The following is a 24,588-nucleotide window of genomic DNA, read 5'->3' as shown; positions in this document are numbered from 1 at the left end:
AGTTTTTGGGTGAACTATCACTTTAACAAGCTGGAAGAGGCATCTCTGTGCAGCTCCAGTAGGGAGCCCACTGCCTGTGTGTTTCTCCTCCACCAAGGAGACCTACGATTCAAAGTTGAGGGCTTCTCAGTGGGGCTGTTGAAATGTACTTCTCCATACTAGATAGTTGTGATAGCAGAATAGACTTAGAGGGTGAAGCAATGTGCAAAGTTTCTTCAGTTTCTTCAGTCACGTCAGGAGTGATGTTTTTGTTCTCTCTTGTAATATGAGTTTTTTTTAGAGAACACTCTGTGGGGTGACTGAGGGTGTGACTGTTCTTGTCTCAAATGTAGTGATGTGTTACACGAAAGTACAGAGGAGCAATGAGCAGTTGCTATTTCTGTATTTGTTTCCCTCTCTTTCTATCATTTTGTGAATGCAATTACTGTCAAAATGTAGGATTTTTTTTTTTCTCCAGAAAATAACAGATGAAAAATGCATCATGGCAGTAAGCAAACAATATGATGAAAATCTGTTAAAATATTAAGATATGCAGTATGATATTGATGTAGTATAATTTTTATTTCAGACTTTCAGTGAAGACAGTTGTTGCTTGTTCTGTATAGTTTGTTGGTAAATCACTAGCTTTATTTCTGTCGCTGTAGATCTCACAGCAATTTCTGTCAGTTCATCCATGAAAAAGGGGCTTTAGTTCTTATATAGAACAATCCCATGATGTTCTCATGAGTGTGTATGTGTGTCTGTTTGTTTGTGCACAAGTGAATTCTGAGACACCACTGACTGAGCACTGATCCCTGATCTCCAATTAAGTGTGCATCTCTTGTGGGGCGTGCAGGAGGGTGTGATTGATAAGTGAAAGGTGAGATAGACTTTATTTTAGATTTGATTCGCTCTACCAGCCAGACAGAGATACAAACTTCTCCAGATGACCTTAGACCCCAGACACAAATACACTGTATCTAACAGTCTCTTATAGACGACTACACTCACTTAAGCTTTCTACATCTGAACTTACAGTAGCTGTAAGTTCAGATGTAGATGTAGTTTCTTTCTTAACTTTTCTTGCTGTAATTGCATTATAGATGAATCACAAGGCCATCAATATTTATCTGTCTGAATGTTAAGGGTGAGGGATCGGTGGTTTTGGACAGCAGTGTGGAATGGACACAGCTCTAGGTGGGTGAGTGAAGGCCATGCCCAGGTAATCCATAAAGCCTAGTTTGACATCTGCTCTAACTGGAGGCCAAAGGACTGTCTGTTCTATCATCAGTAACGTTTAGAAAGTCTGGACTTTCTCCAGTCATGGCTGCAATTCTACGTCTCTTGTTGAGATCCTTCTCTAGATGGTGACCTTCACTTCATATATTTGCAGTGTTGGCATGGCAGAACAGTATATTCTGGAAACATTTGATTCTAGTCTTCTGATTATTTTGCTCTTTCTTTTTCTTGTTTTCTTTTTTTTACTTCATCTCAATAAGCCTCTTCATTTGTTTCTTCATCTTTCTTCCTTTTTGTTTTTCTTCTTCTCTAGTTTTTATCTTCTTAATTTGGTGTTCTTTTCCAGAATCTTCTTCTAATTTTTCCTTTTCGTCTTATTCTCTATCTTTTTCTTCTTCTTTCTGCTTATTTTGCCTTTTACATAAAATTTTTCTTCCTAGTGTACCGTTTCTGGTTTTTGTAAACTTTGTACTGAGATCATTTTTTTCTTTGACCCTAGATATTGTTGGAATGTAAAACATTCAAATACTGCCAGTATTTGCCTTTGGAATTGCAATAATGTATACTTTCTTTCTAGCATTGATTTGTATGCTGATTTGACATTGGTGTTTTCTTTACTGCATATTGTATTTTTAGCAGCCTTTACATTGCGATGAAGAGATCATGTTGTGTTTACTGTCATGCACATCCAGCAGGAAACTATTTACTTTAAACTTTAATGCCATTCTGTTGCTGCCAAGCGAACACTGGTATTTCCTCCTGGAAATAGAGAGAAAAAATCACTTTAGTTCCACTAATGACATCCCTGATGTCATTTGAGAATAGGCAGTTGGCACAATGACTCACAAACCGTTCTACTTCCTGTTGTAAACATTCCTGGAGGAAATCTTGGTAATTGTGCATGTGGTGCTAATGCATAACATGACCACCAGAAAAGCTGCAGAGAATGAAATTAGGACAGAGAAGCCTATGTGAATATGTATTTTGCTCATTACTAAGCGGTCTGATGCATAATCAAATCAGCACCATAGAAACGTTGGTAAAATTCTATCCTTTTCCAGTTCTGTTAGGTTTCAACAGCCGTGGCATTTTTAGATTTAATTGCAAGGCTATTCTTAGCAGGAGTGCAGAAAAATCTCTGGAGGGTTAAGATATTTGCAAGCTGCTACGCGAAATTAGGTAGTAAGCAATTTCCGCACACCCATGTTATATTGATAGTACAAAATATCCTCTTCACCAAATGTCATAATAACTACCGGCTGCAGGAAATCAGACAGAAAACAGCGCGCTCCAAGCAGGAGATATATCTCATATATAAGAATCCCACTGGCTATAAGCACTAAAACCAAAAACCGCAGTTGCTTTTCATTAACATTAGCAAATAACACTAAGCCTGTGCAGTCAGAAATATAATAATAAAATGTTTCAGTCATGTTAAGGGATGTCAGTTTAACATATTAATTTAGGGTGATAAATTATAAAGTAATTGTGTTAAGAAAGTAATGCTATGTATCGTCGCATGGTTTGTGTGGAAATTTCACAAGGAATTTTTCATATATTATTGGAAGCACCACTTTCATTCTTTTTTCCAAAATTTCTAAATCAATTATAATACATCAAATGTGTAACTTGCTACACAAAAACACATATTTGAACCCATGTCCTGCTGTAACATCGCTGGTCCTCTGAGATCAGGGGAACTTGGACAACATTTTGTCAAACAGTCGAGAGAAATGAATTTGCTTCCCAGTGGGAGGTGCTGGACAGGGTGAGAGAGGCAAGTTTGAAGAATGAGACCAATGTAGCGCCCACCCCACACAGACGCAGCTTCTCGAGCCACATCGACCAATGCTTTGATGCTAGCCTATTCTGTGATTTATTCATGCCCGCCTGCCTGCTCTTCAAAAGCTTTAATTAAAGCTGGCTACAGTGTCATTCCTCAACAGAGAGAACAGCCCAGCAGGCCTGCTTGCTAACACCCTGCACTATGGAATGGAGAACCGTGTAGTCCTATCACTGAAAGAGCATAAAAGGTAACTGGATACATTTTCAGTGGCCTTGGAACAAGATGTATGTTTCCCATTCATTTTCTCATTGGAAATTTAAAAACAATCCATCAATAATTGACTAATACACAACATGGTTTGAAGAAAAATTATAAAAATCGGAGAAGACAAATATAAATACTTATTTATTTGTATTTTTAGGGGGGAATGACCTATGCGTCCCCAGCCTGGTTTCACTGTTTATATAGGCATTAGTACATAATGTTTAAAGGCAAAAAAATTACATTTTTGTATGTTTTGACTAATGCTCAAATGTATAATTTTGACAGATTACAACATTTAAAATTTAAAATCACCATGTATTTACAGCTAAAAAAAAAAAAATTGAAAATTTGTATCAATGCATTTTTATAATTTTATGGATAAACAATTTAGATTTTTAGACCCTGATGACAGACATTGATGAGCTTGTTAAGGTGTTTTTTGATTAGGGTTGAAGCTGAACTCTGCAGGACTGCGGCTCTCTAGGACCAAACTTGACTACCCCTGCCTTAACCTAAACATACATGATTTCATCACTGCACAACCTCATTTTAAATCTGACCTTAGACATTTTTTGTTGAAAATTATTTTCCCTATGAAAAAAGTGAATAGCATTTTTGCTTTGGAACCCAGGCTGCCATTGCAGTCTCCCTCTATATGTCTGGATCTGTCTCTCTGAGGTCTGAATATCAGTGACATCACTGAACTTCCCTTCTACCGAGGCCCCTCCCCCCACCATCTCTTATCCAACCCAGTAGATCTAGGAGTGGTGAGACACTGTGTGAATCACTGTAATTTATATTGTTTTTAAATTGTCTCTCCTTTTTCCCATCGTGATAACCATGCCAAGAACATCTGTTTTATGCTGGAAGGGACAAGCATTGGTTCACAGGAAATAAGATATGAAAGAGAGAAAGGGAGAGTTTATAAGCCCACCAGCCACAGAGGTCAGACTTAGCATTTACTGTGTAACTTTGACTTCTCAGCATTCCTTGGTGTGATTTTGAGTGAATGTAGTTGCACAGTTGCGCATGTGGGTTAGAATTCTTTATGTAAAAGTGATTAATTCGATCATATATACAGGAAAACGGTAATATTGACAAATATTACAATTTAAAATAACTTTGTTCTATCTTCATGTCATTTAAAATCTAACTTAATTCTGTGATTACAAAGCAAAGAGTTTTTGGCAGTGACTAAGAGTTACTTCAGTCATCAGTGTCACATGATCCTGCAGAAATCATTCTGATTTGCTGATTTTGTGTTCAAGAATATTTTTTTTTTCAGTGTTGAAAACGGAAAATAATCTATGTAATGTTTTAGATTGTACATTTTTATATTATATAGAGTGTATTATACACGTTATAAACCTTAGTGGTTTGGTGTTTTGTTTGAAATTACTTTAAGATAGTTGACATTCTATTCAAGCCTAAAAATCTCCTGTAATAATTTCTTCAGGAAAACTGCCTGAGAAGTCATAATTCACAAACTGTATAGGTTTGAACATGGTTTACATTGAAGCCTAAATCATTTATTTTTTTATTCATTATAACCTCAAACCTGTGTGAACCGTGTGTGTGCGTGTGTGTTTGTGTAGAAAGTTGTGATGCATCACTCTTCCTGAGGCTGTCATTATGACTTGGGGGTATGTTATGCTGAATGCTGATTCAGTAGAGATTGACAGGCTGCTGTGTGTGTGTGTGATGGGCATCTGCTCTGGATACTGTTTATGCTTTCTTTCTTATTCAGAGTGTGTGAATATTTTGTGAGTAAGCACCGATGAGTATCTAGGCATGTATCAGTATTTATTTTATATCATGTCTTGTGGTGCACATTATGTGTTTGCATGAATGATTCTGTGTGTGAGTATCGGTGTCTATGTTTGTATAAATGTCAGTTGGTGGTAGCTGGACGTTAGAAGTTGTTTGCGTCTGAAAGCCTGATGTGTAATTGATGACAGCACATGCTCACTCCCTCCTGTGGTGCTTGGCTTCAGCCTGCTTACCTCCCGGATCTTCAAAAGCTCACTTGCTTTCTCTCTTTCTCACACACATATACTTACAGGTAGAAAGCAGAGAAAAACAACAAGTGTTGCATTAATCAAACAGCCTCTTCTTTCCAAGGGAATTGTAGCACTTTAGAGGAGCTGCCTGGTCTGCTGTTTTAGTAGCACTGGATAACCCAGCCAAACATTTCACCCTCTCTAATGTGTTTTGATGACTTTTCTTCAGCATAAGTTACAGCAATCATAATTCAGATACTTTGCATTTGGATGCATCATGTTCAGAGCATACAGCGGTCTCAAAATGTTTTTGGACACTTAAAAATGCATGAATGCTATTGCATTAAAGAAGAAAATATCAAACTATTTCACACCAAGAAAGCACAAGCACACTATTCACAAATAGAAGTTTTTGAGTTTAAAAGGATGAAACAATAGAGACTGAGTTGAGTGGAATTCAAGTGGAATCCAGAAACAGACATTTCTCAGACATTTTCAGTTAAATTAATACATTTTTGGGCCTTACAGCCAAGTATAGTCAAAAGACTTCCCACATACTGCCAAGGGAAATTATTCAAGTACTACTGTGGAAGGGTTACATTTTATATTTGCTAAATGAAAAAGTTTACTTTATGGTTAAATTGTTGTCACACTGTTCATTTTCCCTGCATTTATTAAAATTTTCACAAATCAATTTGAAATATAATGAGAAAATGCGTGGATGCTATTAGCTTTGGTAAATGAAGGATCTCTTGAGATTCTGAATGAGCCCATGTGCAGATTAAAGGCCGAAGCTGATTATTCTCTCAGCTAACCTGTTGAGACTGAATCACAGTAAGTTGTTCTGAATAAAGGCTTTTTGCATTTCCATATTAATCTGTAACGTTTAGGCCTCTGAGACACATGGCCTCCTGTCATGGGGCTATGATAACACAGGGTAGTTGGCATTTCCCTGCAACATATAAATATGTATAATTCTGATAAGTATAATTGAATGGCTTATGTACACAGAGAGTAAGACAGAAATCTCACAAGCTGGACCCGCAGTCTGTCTCACACCCCAGAAGATGGCCGTGCACTCCTTCAACTCCCTCAAATTGAAAAGTGGTGCATTAGGAAGGTCTTTGAGTGGATAAAAGCAACATTGGGTAACTTGTGCTCTCCACTGATAAGTAAAGTACAGAGACCTTTGACCTACAAGCTTCACCCCAATTCCACAAGCTGTTTCCAAGCTAGAGATGGCCCTGACCCCTGTGAATTTTCAGCTCATGAATCTTTACTCATTCTTGTGTAGGACAAGGATCCATTATAAGATGTTATTGTTTGTTGTTTTATGTTTCGCTCTGTAGGTACATTTAGGTTGACCATGGTCTCAGCAGTCTTACAGTAGGCTGGCTGGAGTGTGCTATATTTCTTGTGTAATTCAAGAACACGTTTTGTTTCTATGCCTGTTTACTCAAACATTAGAAATCAGGCATAGGAACAAAATGTGTTTTTGAATGTAAAAATGCCTTGAATTTAGGGTTTAATTAAAGACATTTTTAATCACAGGCCTGTCAGTGAAGCAGTTTACATCTTACCACTAAACACTCAATATATGCATGTCCCCCTCCGGTCTTTTCTGATTTGTTCATCAGTTTTTACTGATATTAATGTGTAATACTGCATGGCAGAAGATGAAATATCCATTCATTTCTTTGACTGGGACATGACTCACTGGAAGTACACCATTTGAAATACATGCCATGTGACTAATCACTTTGTTTAATTACAAAATTGACCAGCAGGTGCAAATAGACAATTTATAAATAACATAGATGGAATAAAAGGAATCTTCTCGTAAATAAGTGGACAAAATATAACTGTGCCACATGGTAATGTCTGTTTTTGTTTTTGGAGAGACTGAAATCTGATTAGGGTTACTGTAACTCAAGGTCCAAACTCTTTCCTCCAGTGTCTTCCATTCTGTTTTTTCCCCCCCTTGTATCTCAGGCTCAATCCCACAGCAGGCATCACAGCGAGCAGATTAATGACCCCAAAAAACACTATGCAAGTCAGTGGGGACCAGCAACTGAAGGTGAACTATCCCTTTAAACAGTGCTGACATGGTCCCTGGCTTACCAAGAAACCAAAAGAGAGAGAGAATGAATGCGGAGCAGCAGGAAGTCTTTCAGAATGACATTCACACAGAAAAGCCCAGTGCGTTGAATGAAAGCAGCATCGGGATGATGATGACATGAAACAGAGAAAGAGAGAGAGATAGGAGATGGGATTAGAATCAGAATTAATTAGTGTTAAGGTCAACACATGACAAATTGTGGTTTTATAAAAAGCAGGAATGAAAGCAAGATGGCCAAACAGACATAGTAACTACCCATGGCACTTGTCAAATTGGTTGAGGGAGAATGAGAGAGGATTGTGCATGACAGATTTTGAATGGCATCTATAATTAAAAGGTGCTGTCAGGGGCCATAGTGCGGGGATAGAGGGGCCCCATCAGCCCCTGAGACTCATCCCCAGAAATGATTGATGAGCAATTGCAAGATAAACAAGACGCCCCATGAGCTAAGCTGCAAACTGATGTATGCGGTATTATAAATAAATATTCACCAGAAAGAAAAGATAAAATAAACAAGACAATGCAGGCAGACAATGACTTGCCGTGTCCAGAGAGGCAGCACTGTTTGGGTATGTGGGGAGTATGAGTGTGTGTGTATGTGTGTGTGTGAGAGAGATAGAAGTATAATATGTTTCCTGCCGTGCTGGGCTAAAGTGATGGCTGGCTAACAGATGCTAGCAGCAGCTGGTTTCATGGATGAGACTCTGCTGAAGCACCTCAACTCCCACACTCCCAACTTGCTCGCAACAAAACTGCAGCCTCCTGGGACCCAGCCAGACTCTGTCAGCCATAGATGCACCTTAATGCATGCACCTGTAGCTAGCTAACTAATCGTGCATGCCCTCGTAGATTTGTGTGTGTGTGTGTGTGTGAGAAAGATAACACATTGGCCAAGTGCGAATGTTTGTTCTTGCGATGCCTCCTTGCTCTGCAGTTATTAGTTGTTGGGAAACATGTGTACTGTCATAAAGAGAAGCGAGCTGGGAGATCTTCAGATGCATACATGGTATCATTATCAACTAGAGGGCAGTGGGATGGTAAAGTGAGAATGAATTATGAATGGAAAGTTGAGGATGTTCTTGCGCATGTTTTCCCCACAGGACACGCTCCTCCGTTCATTTGCATCAGCGAGGCGCTGCTGGTCATAGGTCTATTTGAAATGTTTGTATTTCTCTCTCTCCCTTGACAAACAAAGCTGAGTTTTAATATATTTAACTCGACATGAATATAAAATTGACCTTATTTGAAAACGTTTTAGAAAGGCTACAAATGGTACAACTGGGGAATATAAAAATTGGCTACTGGTAACAGCACTTTCTTAATACACTTTTTTCTGGTCTTAATGTATGATTCATTGTAAGATGTTTGTTTTTGTTTTGTTTTTAAATATGCAGGATCACATTTTTCACTTTCGTCTTAATGAAGGAAGGCCTTGCAGACTATTAATCAATGTTAACCAGGTTATACATGCATTTAATAACCATGCACAGTAAGACCAGGGACATATAATAAGAAAGTACTAATATCTTCAATGTGTTCATAGTTTTGAAATTGCTAGAAAATCGCAATGTTAAGGTGCACTGTGATACATAAAGATGCTCTAGAGGGTGCATTTTGCTCTAGAGGGAGCATTAAAATAATGCTATTTTATTCTTTATAAAAAAAAAATGTATTCCTGTGCTGGTGAAGAATTTTCGGCAGCCTTTACTCAAGTATTCAGTGTCATATGATCCTTCTGATTTTTTGATCAAGACACATTTCTTATCATTATCAGTTGAAAACAGTTGTGCTTCTTAATATTTTTGTGGGAATTATTAATATATTTTTAGGATTCTTTGATAAATGAAAGTTTATCAAATGAAAAAAGCTCAGAAGAGCAGAATTTGTTTAAAATAGAAATGTTTTGTAACATTATATAAGTAGAAGTCTTCTACTAATACAAGTAGAACTTTTGTAAAAGTCGCTTTTGATCAATATATAGCACCTTAAAAGAATTAAAATTAGAAATCATTAGTGGCTCCATATTTTTGAGCAATAGCATAGAAGTATTTTCTGAAAAGCATATGATTCGTTTTGTTTAAAAATGCTAAACATATTGCAGATTCTGCAAGGGATATGTCTATTTAAGATGTTAAACTGTAAGTCACATTACAGAGGTAGTGTGGGTTTCAAATTCCATTTCATGGCAACTTCAAGCCTTTTTTAAACTCTGCATGGCCATGAACACTTGTATACAAGTGTGTGAGGTGTGTGCACAAGTGTGTGACCCGTATACACTAGTGCACCACTGCTTCTCTCTTTGCCTTGAGTCAGCCTTCTTTGTACTTCTGCGGAACGAGTTCCACAGCACTAAAATTCTCTCCCTCTCCCTCTCCTTCCCCACCCAACCCCATCTTCTTTCTTTCTTCCATCCACCCCATCCCTCACTTCTGGATCTAGGCCACAGAATGGGTCGATGATCCTCTACAATAGGAAGAAGGTGAAGTACAGAAAGGACGGCTACTGCTGGAAAAAAAGGAAAGATGGGAAGACCACGCGGGAGGATCACATGAAGCTCAAAGTACAAGGAGTGGAGGTGAGGCCATTTGTTTGCACCATAGTGCACACAAACCCATCAACTCTCTTTGAAATCGTTGGGGTGCAAATAATGGGTGCACTTAAGAAAAGAAACCCGTGGTTTTGTGGTTGTTGTTGTTGCACAAGCACTGCAAGTCCCCAAGTCAGCTCCAACTTTTCTAGTCCACATTTGAGAATGAAAAAATACACCTCAGCAGCCCAAGTTTAGTTTTCCCTTGATAGCAAACAAAATGGAAGCAATTGTTTGTACCTTATTAAGCTTGGGATGTTTGCTCTGCTCCAGAGTGCCGGCATTAATCTTCCCCCATGCTGGGAACCATGCACTGCCATCACAGGTAGACTGCAGGGCCCTTTTCTGCTTTTCCGTGCCCTGACACAGTCCCGCTGTGTGTGTGTGTGCGAGAGAGAGAGAGAGAGAGAGAGAGAGAGCGCTCTTTGATTTATCTCCACTCATACACACATATACTCACTCACCAAACAGCGTGGGTGCTTTATCCAGAGTTTCACTCTTTTGTTTTTTGGTGTTTGAACTGAGTATCTATCATTTTGTATTGTGTCCTCTGGATAGTTGAGCAAGCTGAGGTCATGTGATGTTGTTCTGCATATGTGAAACCAAACTCAAATTATACAGTCATATAATTGACGCACACACAGAATATTAGAAACACTTGCCAAGATGTGCATTTATTCTCTGCTTGCTCTCTCTTCGTGGAGCTCTCATTAGACAGTGAACAGACCTCACTTAACAACCAAATCTCTGCCAATCATTTTTTGGCAGTGCATTTTCTGACAGCAGATGTTTCAGAGGAAGTTTGGAGTTTCCACCATTTATCCATTCAATTTACAAGCTTTAGCTTTTAAGGTTTAGTTCGGTCAAGAGGAAATCACTCATGTTGGCCAAACCATTATGAATTAGCATCATACACAATGTTTAGCTAAATGTTGACACTTCTGTTTTCCATACAATGTTGCGAACAGATTTTTTTAGACATAAAAATGGCGGAACATACTTAGCATTTTTTTTTTAATTATTAGCTAAATTTACTAGCAATTTCTGAGTGTTTCACAGTAAATCCTACACCAATATTTTTTTATTGAATTGCTTATTTACATACAGTACAAGACATGCAACAACCATGACATTTGGCATTATTTGAGAGTGTTTGGTTATTGGCTTAAATTTGTAAATATTCCTTACACAAAGCTATTAAATGACTGTGTGGATGACTTGAAATGTAGCTACTTTTCTTGTGCTTTTGTGGTACATATAAATATGGCAGATGTTTGTGGCTTGGATGATTTAGCAGATCATCTCTTTTTGTGTTCCATAGAAAAATGAAATTTTTGGGGGAACTGTTCCTTAAAGGACATTTGCAGTGGTAAAAGTTTCTCAATGTACCGTACCAACCAGCAGAGTCTTTTAAAGTTCAGATATATGTGAGAAATGCTGCAAAGATCTTTATAGGCCTCTATCATCTCTGACCCACACACATGCTGAATTCTACTAAAAGATCTCGTTTGAGCTGAGGTAACTTTGAGTTGAACTCACTCATTGAGCTGAAGAAACACTCAAATAAACCCTTCTCTCTTTTCTTTTCTCTCTGTCTCCTTCCTTTATATCTTTCAGCCAGCACCGCCTGCTGTCATCTTGCAGGCTTATCCTCTAACATGCCTCCATATGTTTTTTCCTGTGTAAATGGCTGTGGCTTACAGTGGGATAATTTCAGAAGGGTGGCAAGAAGGCTTTGGGTACTAGGGTGGACTCAGCAGAAAATTGCATGTCTGGCAAGCAGAGAAAAAAGAGTGCACAGTGCGAACACTTCCTAGCTCGCAGCAGGCTTAAAGGGATCAGACAGAGGGAGATGTTTGAAGGAAGGTTCAAGTTGTTCTTTTTCTCACAGTAAAATGTATCCACAGCTTTCTCTGGATAAAACCAGCTGGACATTCTGATAGAGAATACAGGAACATTTTGTTTGGTGTTTCATGCAAGAAAGTAAGTCTAATGGTTTGAAATGACAAATGGGTGAGCGAATAATAACAATTAAAATGTTGGGGTAATGCTGAAATAAGTAGTAATAATAATAATAATAATAATAATAATAATAATTGAAAATGCTATCAATTTGACTTCTTATTAGTACTTACTGTTCTGAGTACGTCTTCTTCTACTTCTTGCTTTACGGCGGATGTCAGACTTATAAGTGCACTACCGCTATCTATCTCTCAAGTGGACCACTCTATCTACAGTCTTAGTTAGGGGTGTCAATGGTCCATTTGAGAGATAGATGGCGGTAGTGCACTTATAAGTCTGCGATCCATCGTAAAGCAAGAAGAAGAAGACGCGTCATGCGCCAGCTGTTGAGAATGCACTCAGGACAGTTCAGACATTGCGGTGAAAATCAGAGGTAAAAAAAAGCTATATAAAAACTGTTCAGTTTTTTACACAGACCGATCATTTTGTGTCTTTACACATCAGTGTATCGTCACGAGCCGCAGGGTTTAATTTGGTTTTGTTTGTGTATGGTTTTTTGTCTCTCAAAGCCTTGATTCCCATCCATTTCCATTATATAATTGACAGACTGCAACAGTGTGAGTAAAAAATCTCTGTGTTCTACTGAAGGAAAAAAGTCACCTGCATCTTGGATGCACTGGGGGTAAACAGATAAACATAAAATTTTCATTTTTTGGTGATCTATCCCTTTAAGGTACAATTCTTGCTATTTACAAACCATTAACTACAAATTTTTACCTCACTAAGCTCCTAATTTGCTGCTTATTAATAGTTATTAACGTAGTTGTTGATTTTAGGAATTGGGCAAGATTACGGCATAGGCATAAAAAAATGAATGGTATAGATTCAGTATTTATTTTTAATAGCCTTCAGTTTGCTACTTGTTTGAAGAACAATAGTGGGCAAGAAAATTTAAACAATGGACATTTTTATTTGAATAACTGAAGAAATAATCAATAGATTAATTAATTTTCAAAATGATTTTTAGTTATAGCCCTATTTTTGAGTAAACTATCACTTTAAGAAATCCCCCTCTGTGTTTATGAAGAGACTACAGTCAAATGGCCACATCTCCATAGGTGAATTATAATGAGGCCTCTGATCAGATGGCTCCAGCAGCGATTGGACACGGACGCTCCTGTGTTTTTCTCCTCCCGCTATGAGCAGCAGTATAATAAGGGAGCAGCCACTCAGTACGTCCTCCCAGCGCACCCCAGACCGAGCGAAGAGCGATCAATCAGAGCTGTGCTCTTCAGGAATAATAACCTTGCCCTATCAGTCTGCCTCAGACCTGTTTACTGCAAACGCAAATAAACGACGTGACCTTCACCTTCAGAGCCGTTTCACTGAGGGCTTTTTCTCCAGGAGTGGTGTGTGAACGAGAGGTGTCATATAGTGTGGGCTTTGTGTGTTTGAAACAAGGGCTGGTAAAACTCTGTGTCTCCGGGCTACATGACAATTCCTTTAAGTGACGACTGAGGTGCTCACCCAACCCTCTTTCACTATCTCCCTTTTCTCTCTCTCTCTATAGAACCATACACAGTAAAACTCCTTGTTCCCTAAAATTGGAGCAAGACGTGTGTTACAGCATTAGTACTTAACAGGGCGTGAAATAGCAGCCTGGCTTCCTGATGTCTCCCCATCACTTCAGGTGAGAGTGCAGACGATGAGATAGATGAGCATCCCCCCCTTCCTCCTCTTGATCATTCACATAATACAACAGGGCCACCAGAAAAGGCATGTCTGTTACTGGCTATCTAGTTTCTTTCCTGGTTGTAGCTGACATCTTCCTCGTCTGTCCCTCAGCTGAAAATGTCTAATCAGGAAGTCAACCACCCATGATCTCAGTTTACAGCAGACTCATCTATATTCCTAATAATTCCTGGCTACCTAACCGCTTTCAAGGATAGCTGTTTTGTCTTTCTATTAGATGGCTTTTTAGCACCATCAATTCAGTGGGTGAATCTGATGAATGTTGTTGTAGGACAAATGCTGAAAAGTGGAAAAGTTAAGTGTGACATGCACAGATAAGCTGATCTCAACTCTTTGTTTATGTGCTGTAAATTCTGGCTGACTTGAGGGATCATCACAGTTCAGTTTGTATTTGGGTGGCACTTTTTACATAGCATTGTTCCTAAGTCCCAAAGCAGATTTACAGGAAATTTAAAAATAAAGAAGAAAAGAAAACCTCAGACATCTTTTAAGGACATTAGGGGGTTGTCCTACCTTGACAGTCATGCATTATACATTTTTCAAGCACAATATTATCAGATACAATTTTGATATCAGAGTTGATTCTGATCTAATTCTTTATTAACAAAGTACATTAACAGTTAACATAGTGGTGGTTGAGGAACAATAGTGACTATTTCTACCTCTAAATCTGCTCTCTCTCTCTCTCTTTCATTATCTGGTTGATCAGTTCTCCTGTCTTGGACCTTATACTGTACTTGTTACTATTTTATGCAATTTATTATTGTCAAGGTAAACTTTAGTCATTTTCAGATTTTGTCCTGTGTAAAATCAGTACTTTTCTAATGTTCTATGACCTTGTTTGCCTTTAGAAAGAAAGTCAAAGACATTACTTAAATTGCTAAAGGCCTGATTGAAAGGAAGACGATATATGTTAAATGGGTCATATCATGCTATTTCAATTTCTCCTTTCTCTTTGGACTGTTACAAGCTCCTAGTGCATAAAGAAGATATGTAAAGTTGCAAAGAGTAATGTCTCAAATCCAATGAGATATTCTTTATGAAGGAAAAGTCAACAACGCCTACCTAAAACGGCTTGTTCTAACATGCCCCCACATGTCTACGTCACCATGTTGGAAGATTTGCATAACACCGCCCAAATGTTCACGCATAGAAAGATGGCGTAACTTTAATCTCGTTGCTGCCGACAGCGCCATGTCGTGGAGACGCTGTGTGTTTCATTGAACGCGAAACTACTTTGTATGGCCTTCCAAAAGAGAACACAACTAGAAATCAGTGGTTACATTGTATTTACAACACTGTTCCAGAACAGTTCAACCCAAATATTCAGATGTGTGCAGTGCATTTTACAGAGGACGGGGACTGTCTTCTGGGAAAGTAGCCAATAATGACGGTGTCTGTTCCTATAAAATGGGACAATTCCAACTTTGCAATGACAGTCTTGTGCTTTTTAATCAAAGTCTGTAAGCACATTTTCATATTTAAAGAATGAGTGAAGGATGGAAAGCATGATTCAAACATGAGTTTTGAGCAGTGTAGAATAGCGCTTTTTGTTTGTGGTTTCTGTGGTAACAAATGCAGATATGGTTATATGTTCATGTTGCGCAATACGCAAAGCAACAGGTTAAAAGACAGTAATTCATTATAATCAGTAATTATGTCCTCACTGGATGCAACAAATGCCTCATTTGTAATGGGTTTTTTGTGTGTAACATTTCCATCACACGCTTGAGGTATTCGGCCAATCACAATGCACTGGATAGCTGGCCAATCAGCGTATACCTCACTTTTCAGAACAATGAGCTTTGTAAAAATCAACGCGTTTCAGAAAGGCAGGGCATGGGGGAGCAAAAATGTACATGTACATTAAGTGGAACATTGTTTTTTTAACCTCGAACTGCATAAACACATTGCATTACACTAAATACACAAAATAATGTTCTTTTTAGCAACGTCATATGACCCCTTGAAAGAATTAAGTGTCAGTGCAAGCAAGTTTTTGTCCTATTTTATATTATTGTTATTATGCATTTTACCCTCTTAAAATGAAAGGTTCTTTTTTGGCATCTTTGATTCCATGAAGAACCTTTATCATCCAAGGAACCTTACCACTGAAAAAAAAAAACGGTTCTTTATAGTTGAAAGGGATGTTTACAATGTGAAAATATTCCTCACACAAAGAAAAACAAAATGTTTGTTTACTTAAGTGCCCCCACCCCCCACTCTCTTGATTAGCTGTTAATTCAGCTTGCGCTATTGATACACATATTGCCTTCCCCAATGACACTACTCATGACTCCGCCATTCTAATAAACTCCCAAACATGTATTGATTTCTCTTAAGTGAAGGTGGTAGGGTGGACAAGTTTTTCATTACCCAGTGGTAATTATACAGATTGAAATAAGCTTTCTTATTTAGATGCAGCTCCCGCTCTCTCAACATCTGCCGGCCGGGAGAGAGGCACTACCCCAGTGCACCATCCAGACCCCCTAGGTCCCAACACGTTATTTCATGTGGACTCCATCTAATGCGTGATATCAGCCATGCGAGTACACGATGAGCAGGGCTAATGGTGTGTGCCTGTAGCTCAATCATCTCTCTCCATTGTTAATAATGAAGACAAATGTCAAACCCACAGTTTGTAATGCCGTAATCAAGTGGGCACCTTTGCGGCGGACAGTGGTAGGGAAGGTTGCAGTATTTCAAGGCTATCACCACTCTGCATCCAGATTGAAAGCAACAGCTACTTTGCAGGATCAGCGATACGCAGCCGTGTTTATTTGTGTTAACGGAGGCCACTCTCGGTTCCAATTATCAGCATCTCCTTTCTCCAGGGGGACATTTTGTCTGTAATTGTTTAGAAAATGGCTATTATTTTGCGATACACCACATGCTGTTGTGAGCAGGGTGTGTCCACGTGCAGATGAGGTCGTCGATAGCAACAGCTTGCAAAGCCAGATGTGAGACAAGGAGGCGGAAGTGACAGACTCTTTCTCAACAAACCACTGCTTCCAGCTCTTGTGTGAAATTAGCAGATAAATAGAAAGTGATGGAAATACAAAAGGGAAGTTTCAGGTTGCCCAATTCTACAAAACTTCCAACTCAGCTGTCTGGGATGCATAAACAGCTAATGGATTTTCCTAGTCTCCTTTTATTTTCCCTCTCTCTAAACCCTTCATTCGCTCTCCGTTTGTTCTTGGTGTGTCTGCTGTATTTCCTTCTGTGACTGCTCACTCCTGCAATCTCTGTATAGCGTGTGTGAAAGGTAGACGCCAGTTCTGAGAGTGCCGTTGCCATGGTTTTGCAGCTCCAAACTCGTTCAAAAGCAGGAGATTTGTTGAAGTTTTAGCTGCAAAGGTGCAGAAAAACTGTTTTTCCATGATGACTTTCTGTCTCCTCAAATGTTGTCAATAAGAAGAATGTAAAAACACAAGGGCAGCAGGAAAGGAAGTGCAAAATATAAAATATTTGATTAGTTTTTGGTTTAGAATGAAGCATCACTGTGTTACTATGACTGTGGAATGAAGATCAATACTAGTCTTCCAATAACACATTTCACAAGAGTGCGATACAACAAATTTACAAAGTGGTTTGTGCATCCATCCATCTTATGCCTTTGATCTGTTTTTATAAATGTGGCATGAACCAGACTGCCTAAAGGTAATTGAAAGGCTGGTTGAATGTTCTAGTAACTCACCCAGTCATGTTTTAAACCCAGTGTAATTAGTTTTCAGAACACACAACTAATACTCTTAGTGTAGCTCTGAGATGCAACAAAACAACCCTCTCAAAATCACAGTGGTAATCACAGTTAGTGGGCTTTCTCCAAAGGCACATGTAATGTCAGAACAAGAGGATGTGAATTATCTACACTTTTCAATCATTTTTAATTCCCAGTCCCTTTAAGTTTAGTTTAGTTTAGTTAGTAATAAGAAAAAGAAATCAACATAAAATGGCATTCTGGCAAATGACGTTTGAAGAGTGTATAGGTCAAGACTTTTTAAAGTATATATATATATATATATATATATATATATATATATATATATATATATATATATATATATATATATATATATATATATATATATATATATATATATATATATTTAAAGGCTGTTAAGCAGTTTAAATACATTTCAATTCTACCTCCTATATTTTAAAGTGAAAAGTGAAAAAATATATATTTTTCATGTGGATGGTGCACAACCCTGTAATTTATTTTTTTTAATTCTCAAATGCGCACTTCACTTTTAAACAACCTATAATGCATTATAATGCTTACATATTCATGGTTATACCTTTAAAGAGGGCAATGCATTAAAACATATCACATTATATTGGGTCTCTTTAGTATAACTATGAATAGGTAAGTACTGTAATGTATTTTATCTTATTCTTAATGCATTATGATTTATAATACATTACATACACAAGCTTCAAGTGGAGTGTTACCAACATAAATATATTTTTAATGATGAACATAAAGGCTTTTAGTTAGATGATTTGTATAACTGAGTGGCTGTATGAATGCCTCTGATTATGTGAGCTTTTTAAAATACAATTTCGCCCGGCCTTCTCACTATTAATATCTCCCTGATCAGTGGAGCTGTACAATAGACATTCAAGATTTGCTTTTCAAAGCCATTGGAACAGAAAGAGACATTACTTCAAGGTAAATCCAGAGATAAGCGTACGACCTGAGGAACACATCGCTCTCTACCATCAACATCACGTCCCTTGTTCTGCCTCTAATTATTAGCTCTGCTGTGACCTTACATCCCTTGCCTTCACTCCACTGTAAAATCAGACAGAGATCACTGATTATTTTTATGGGCTATAACACCTTCAATGCTAATACCTGCGTGCTGGTGTAAAGAGAGCGTAATGTAGGAGAGATGTCTTTGTATTGATGTATGATTCTGTGCACAGCACTCAAGTCTCTTCTCTGGGAGCATGCAGCTCACAGCTCATTTGTCAGCACGGCTGATGATAGTTTCAGCATTCAGCACACAAATCAGAGCCGAGCGAGTTCAAAGCGACGAAACTAAGCATGCAGCTTTAAACTGACTAGCGAGTACTTTCATAAAGATTTCTCTTTTTTTTCTCTCTCTTTAAGGTCATCTGAAATTCCTTTTTAATTACCTACAGTACGTCAGGGCCCGGACACTGTTATACTGTCACAGTTCAGAGTGATATGTGTAATGTAAAAGTAAGCTGCTGCATAATAGCGCTGAGAGAAAAGGTGAGAGATGTATCATGTTGTCAGATCCAAGGAGGATGCCCAGGAGGCTTCTCTTCAGAAGGAGGTTCATAGAATCGGCTGTCAACCTCTGTTTGTCATGGCTATGTTCATTAATTCGCTCTTAGATCAGTGTTAAATTGTCTTTCAAGTGTCCTGATCTGACTTCTGTCGGCAGGCAGTGTTGTAGTCTCTTCATGACGTAATTATGGATTGATGTGAACCCTGGGTGACATTATTATTATGTGTTTTTGATTGCTTATTTTCTGCCCAGTCTGCAGAAATCTCCCCAAATTGATAGCTCACCCATACCTGCCGAAGTCTTCTCTTGAGGCACCAAAAGGTTTTTACTTCTGCGAGCTGACCGCTAGGTCATGCATTATTGACACGTGGTGTACAAGTTGGAATTTGCTGCTGCGTATGCTTAATAACTGTAAAATCAAAATGTAGCAATGTTCCAACATCCCGTCTTCAAAGGCGGCGTAATGAGCAGCGAGAGGAGTTCAAAGGGAATGTTGAAGTGTTTATATAAAGCAATATAACATCCACAGAGCTGCTTATTTTAACGCTGATACGGACAGAGTTGATATTTAACATGAAAGGGCTTCTTAAGAGGAGTTTAACAGAAAAAAAAAACAGGTTAAAGCCTTCTGCTCTGGGCAACAGGGGAAACAGTAAAGCACTCTTCCCATTTAGTCCTGCTTTTCCTTATGTCTCTCTCACTCCTTCGTTCTCACTATTGGATTTATTTGGCTGTTTTTAACTTGTTTTATTAATCATTTCATTTGTTTGAATTATTTGTCTTGGTGGTTTAAAGGCTATTCTAATGTCTCTTATAGATTGTATTGTTGATATTGCTGTAAATCTGTTGGTAACTTTTTCATGGTTCTATACATTTGCGTTAAGTATCATGAACTAACAATAAGCTAAATATTTGTATAGCATTTATTAGGTTAACATTCATTTTATAAATATACCTACTGTTCATTGTTCATTTTAACTACTTAAGGTATTAAATATATTTTAGTACATTTAGAAAATAAGGATTAATTTATTTAATTAAAGTGCTTTGATTAAAACAAATTGGACCTTTTTTTACAGTCTTATTATTGTCTAAAAAGATTTTGGACTTTTGGAGAGACGCCTCAGCTAAGATTTTTATCAGTAATGATCTGTGCCTTTTAAAGAGCCAGTAAGATGAAAATTCTAAGCTTCCTATCACTGTTTATAAGTCCTGTACAATAGGTTTAAATCCATCCAAGGTTAAAAAACATTGTAATTTTGTGACAAACGGTTCGTGCGAAGCTGTTCAAAAGATTCAGTTTCCTTAAACCCCACCTTTCGGTAGCATACTGTGTTCTGACTGGTCAACTGACATAGTTTTGATTGGTTGTTCCGCACACAACTTCATGGTAAACAATGCGTTAACATCTTTTTGGGGTGAATTATGTCTTATTCCTCTCACCGCGAAGCAAACAGTAAAATAAAAAACTTGAACAGTCTTGCTGCTTTTTCTTCTGTGTGGGTGTATTCAAGCCGCGCGCTTCAGTTTGAATCTGAATAGCGCGTTCAGCACGGGGGCGTGGTCACATTAGATATAATGAAGGGAGACGTGAAAAACGGACATTGCGTTGTTTTCATATGGATCACTTTATCACAGAATATCTGTTAGCAGCACTTGTTACACTTCATTTTAATGACGTGTTTGTAAATGAAGATCAGCGCAGACAGGCTGCAGACAGCACACATACTGATAAGACGTTCGGGAGAAAACAAACACATAACTTCATAATCATACTTCGCGTTGTGATTCGGAGATGCTTGTTGGTCTAAATAAAGTTGGTAATGAACCCTCTTTTATGGCCTAACGCTTTGAAAATCCCGCCTTGTACTCACCGAGATTAGAAAAGCAGTCATCAGTGAAATGTTGTTAACACAACAAAAGGGATTTGTTGTACTGCTCTGGTATTGTGGTAAAAATAAATGCATTTTAGCCATTGGTTCTTATGATCTTCATTCTTTGGCAGTGAAAATAAAACAAACTTGCCTTTACAATTAAAAACACACTCTCTCCTCGACATGATGCTCTCACACCAAACAGAGCGTCTGTGTGGGGGGGTGGGGCAGGTCAGAGCTTCGTTTCTCCCAAGACGGTAGGCGGAGATTATTATGCAAAGTGTTCCTAGTGACGTACATAGAGACGGGAAAAAGATTTGAAATCTATAACGACTCGTTTCAGAGATTCAGATTCGACTCCTTACTTAAGAAGCCAATAACTTTATAAATCGTGTACTTTTTGGTTTAATTACTTTGCACATTGTTTACACTGATGGGCAGCTACATCATACACTGTAATACAGGTAATTTTTGATTTCCCATCTGTGTGGCTCTTTAAGTTTGCAAGTTTAAGCCAGTTTGTAAACATTTTGACATCCTTATATGTAAAACTGAGGTGATATTAAACCCACATTATCATCCCCCCCCCCCCCCCCCTTGTATACTGTAGAGAATTACTGTATGTGACATTTACTATTCAGTGAAAAGTGCATGAATGAATGACTTGGACATAGTATATGCAATGTGTAAAAGAATCTTGCTTTTGTTCTTTCATGCGCCTCATGAGTTCAGCACTGTAGCGAGATGTCATGATAGACATGAGCAGTGGTAAAACTTCCAGTTTTCCATTCTCTCTTTGCACACTGACAGCTACTGTGCTCTGAGAAAGTCTCATGGCATCATACTGATGCTTATATGACTACTATATCAACCAATATAGATCCACTGGATTTTGACTGCATTTGCAAACTGACAGTGTGCACAGTTAGTCCTAAAGATTTGAAAAAGAACAACCAAATGCATTTGTGAAAAAAGCCTTAGCAGCAGCATAAAATAGCAAGAGTAATTCCAAGGGGGAAAAGGGTAGTGGAAAACAAATCTATGACTGTTTTTGGTGCATTATAAGTGGATAAATAATAAAAAAATTAAAAAATAATGTTATGGCCCCTTTACGAAGCAAAAGATTTTGGCCTTCTTCCACCATCTCTTTTTACAGAAAGAGATGTTGACACAATTATAGCCCTAAAGCTCAAACACATACAGAAAGTAATCTTTAATCAGCATTGTAGACAACATGGAACAGCATTTGCAATGCTTTCAAATTTAAAATCCATTCGAAATTCAGTGGGGTCCAGAAGTCTGAACCGTACTGAAATGTTTTAAATAAACAAGGTTTCAGGATTTTTAAAGCAAATGAGCCTTATGATGTAAAATTACGGAGTCCCGCACATGACATGCAAGAAAAAATAAATAAATTGTGCGCACGATTTCCTAATTCGTTCCCTCAATTTACTAAAACGTGCACACGATTACTATTGCATTCCCTCGGTTTACTATTGCGTTAGCTCGATTTGCTAAATCACGAGCACGATTTAGCAAATTGAGGGAACAAATTAGTAAATCGTGCACACAATTGATAAATCGCATGAACGCAATAGTAAATCGAGGGAACGCTATAGTAATCGTGTGCACGTTTTAGTGAGGGAACGAATTAGTAAATCTTGCACACGATTTAGCCTTATATTTTTTCCTGCGTGTCATGTGCGGGGATCCATATAAAATAAATAAGACTCATAATGAAATGTTAAAGATTACGCACTAATCAGGTTAGTCAATTTGTGAGACTTATCATGTGACTCCTTTGTACAGATTGTCAGATATTCTTGTTTTCATTAAAGCAAAAATACTAACATTTTCACTAACAGTTTAAGACAGTCAGACCTAAACAGTTTACAAGAAAAAATATGTAGACAAATAGCAGAATTTTGAAAACTATTTGATACCGGACTGGTAGCCTACATAAAATTGGTGTGATATGTTCTCATTTGTGACTAACCGTGAGTAGGCAGGCAGCAGCATTTTAGACCATTTGAAGACAAGAGATGGAGAGAGAGAGGTAACCCAACATACAAAGAGTTACAATAGTCAAGTCGTGAAGAAATAAAAGTGTAAATAGTGATTTCGAAACCTTTCCTGGTTAGGAGAAAATTTATGTTTATATTTTTTTTATTTACTTATTTAGCTAAGTGATGAAGATGATATTGTATTAATTAGTTTGTCTAATTTGAGGCTATTATCAAGGTGGAAACCAAGATCCTTGACATCTGAAGTAAGATGTGAAGTAAATGCACTGAGGTCTAAGGAATTTCCACCTGAATGTTCTTTTTGCCCAAATTGAATGATTTGGGTTTTATTATTTTATTTGGCTTTCAGTCTTTTGAGTGCTGAGTTATCATTACGTTTTATGGGTATGTAAAGTTGTGTATCATCTGCATAGCAGTGGTATGATACCCCAGATTCACTAATAATAGATCCCAAAGGTAGCATATAAAGCAAAAATAATAATCATGCTAAAATGTATCCCTGGGGTACACCACAAGTAAGTTGAGCCATCGAGGATGAAAAAGCACCTTGGGTAACAGAAAAACCTCTATTTGACAGGAAGGATTGAAACCATTTCAAAACTGTGCCAGATATGTTAATCAAACATTCAGGTGGGGAAAAAAGAATCCTGTGGTCCACAAAGTCAAAGTCTGAGATCAAGTCTAACAACACTAAAGCCATGGTATCACCAGCGTCCATGGTCAATAAAACATCATTACAAATTTTCAAGAGAGCAGACTCTGTGTTGTGCAGTGTTTTAAAACCAGATTGAAAAATGTCAGAGATTGAATTGCTTTGAAGAATTTTGCAACTGAATGAAAACAATTTTTTCAAGAATTTTGGATAAGAACTGCAAATAAGAGATGGGTCTATAGTTTGCATAGTTAGCTGCATCAAGTGAGGTTTTTTTTTTTTTTGAGAATTGGGGTCATAGAGGGAAGTTTAAAACAGGCTGGGACTGTGCCTGTCGACAGACAATTATTAATAATACATCAAATGAATAATAATACATTTAAAATAAATAATGAAAAGGTCCATGATAAATTTAGATTTTATTCTGTCTTTAACATAGCAAATACAGCTTTTCTGGTGGGGAAAAAAAGTATTACGTCACATCATATCAAAATGCTTTTTAAGTATTTTTTAGAATATTCAGGTTTATTTTTTTTTAATGCGTGAAAACAAGTCTCTCAATCTACAGAAGAATGATCCTCACACTGAGTGAGCTGAAACACATAAGGGCTCTTCTGCACAGCGCTGAATGTATTCGCCTCAACAATGGGGCCCTTGGCATGAATCCCGCTACTACTGGAGAGAATGCGCAGTCACTCACACATGTACATGCACTGCTGCGGTCATGCCAAATCCACTCTCTTTCTTCAAGGATTTGGGATTAAGGAATCCCCTGTAGGAGAAAGATGGATCTATTAGATATGGCTCTGAAAGTGGACAGGAGAGGAGGGTTGGCAGAGAGGAGAAATGAATCAAGGAGGAATATCACGTATAGCGGACATCGAGAGAGAGAAAGTGAGGCAAAATAAACGCAATATATCCTCAGGCAAACAGTGAACAATTGCTACTCTGCCTCATGTAACCCACTGCAACCTTAAACTGCAAATTTTTCTTCAGTCAATTAATTTCTGCTGGTTGGAGATGGAACGCTCACTCAGGGGGCTTTATATGTCTCACTGCACTGAAGTGCATTAGTCAGCAATACAG

General features: G+C 37.9%; 1 protein-coding gene across 7 annotated transcripts in view; it reads left to right on the top strand.

The window, feature by feature from the left end:
• LOC127944769 (calmodulin-binding transcription activator 1-like) overlaps positions 1-24,588 on the top strand; it is a 355,510-nt gene that overhangs the window by 204,970 nt on the left and 125,952 nt on the right. For all 7 annotated transcript variants that reach the window (XM_052541008.1, XM_052541007.1, XM_052541006.1 and 4 more), the window contains one exon: positions 9,827-9,962. In XM_052541008.1, coding sequence (XP_052396968.1) covers positions 9,827-9,962 — 136 coding nt within the window. The remainder of the gene's footprint in view (positions 1-9,826; positions 9,963-24,588) is intronic.

This window comes from Carassius gibelio, chromosome A23 (genome assembly GCF_023724105.1).
Source record: "Carassius gibelio isolate Cgi1373 ecotype wild population from Czech Republic chromosome A23, carGib1.2-hapl.c, whole genome shotgun sequence".
Classification (NCBI taxonomy): domain Eukaryota; kingdom Metazoa; phylum Chordata; class Actinopteri; order Cypriniformes; family Cyprinidae; genus Carassius; species Carassius gibelio.
The sequence above is the reverse complement of the archived record's forward strand: the minus strand, read 5'-3'. Positions and strand labels throughout refer to the sequence as shown.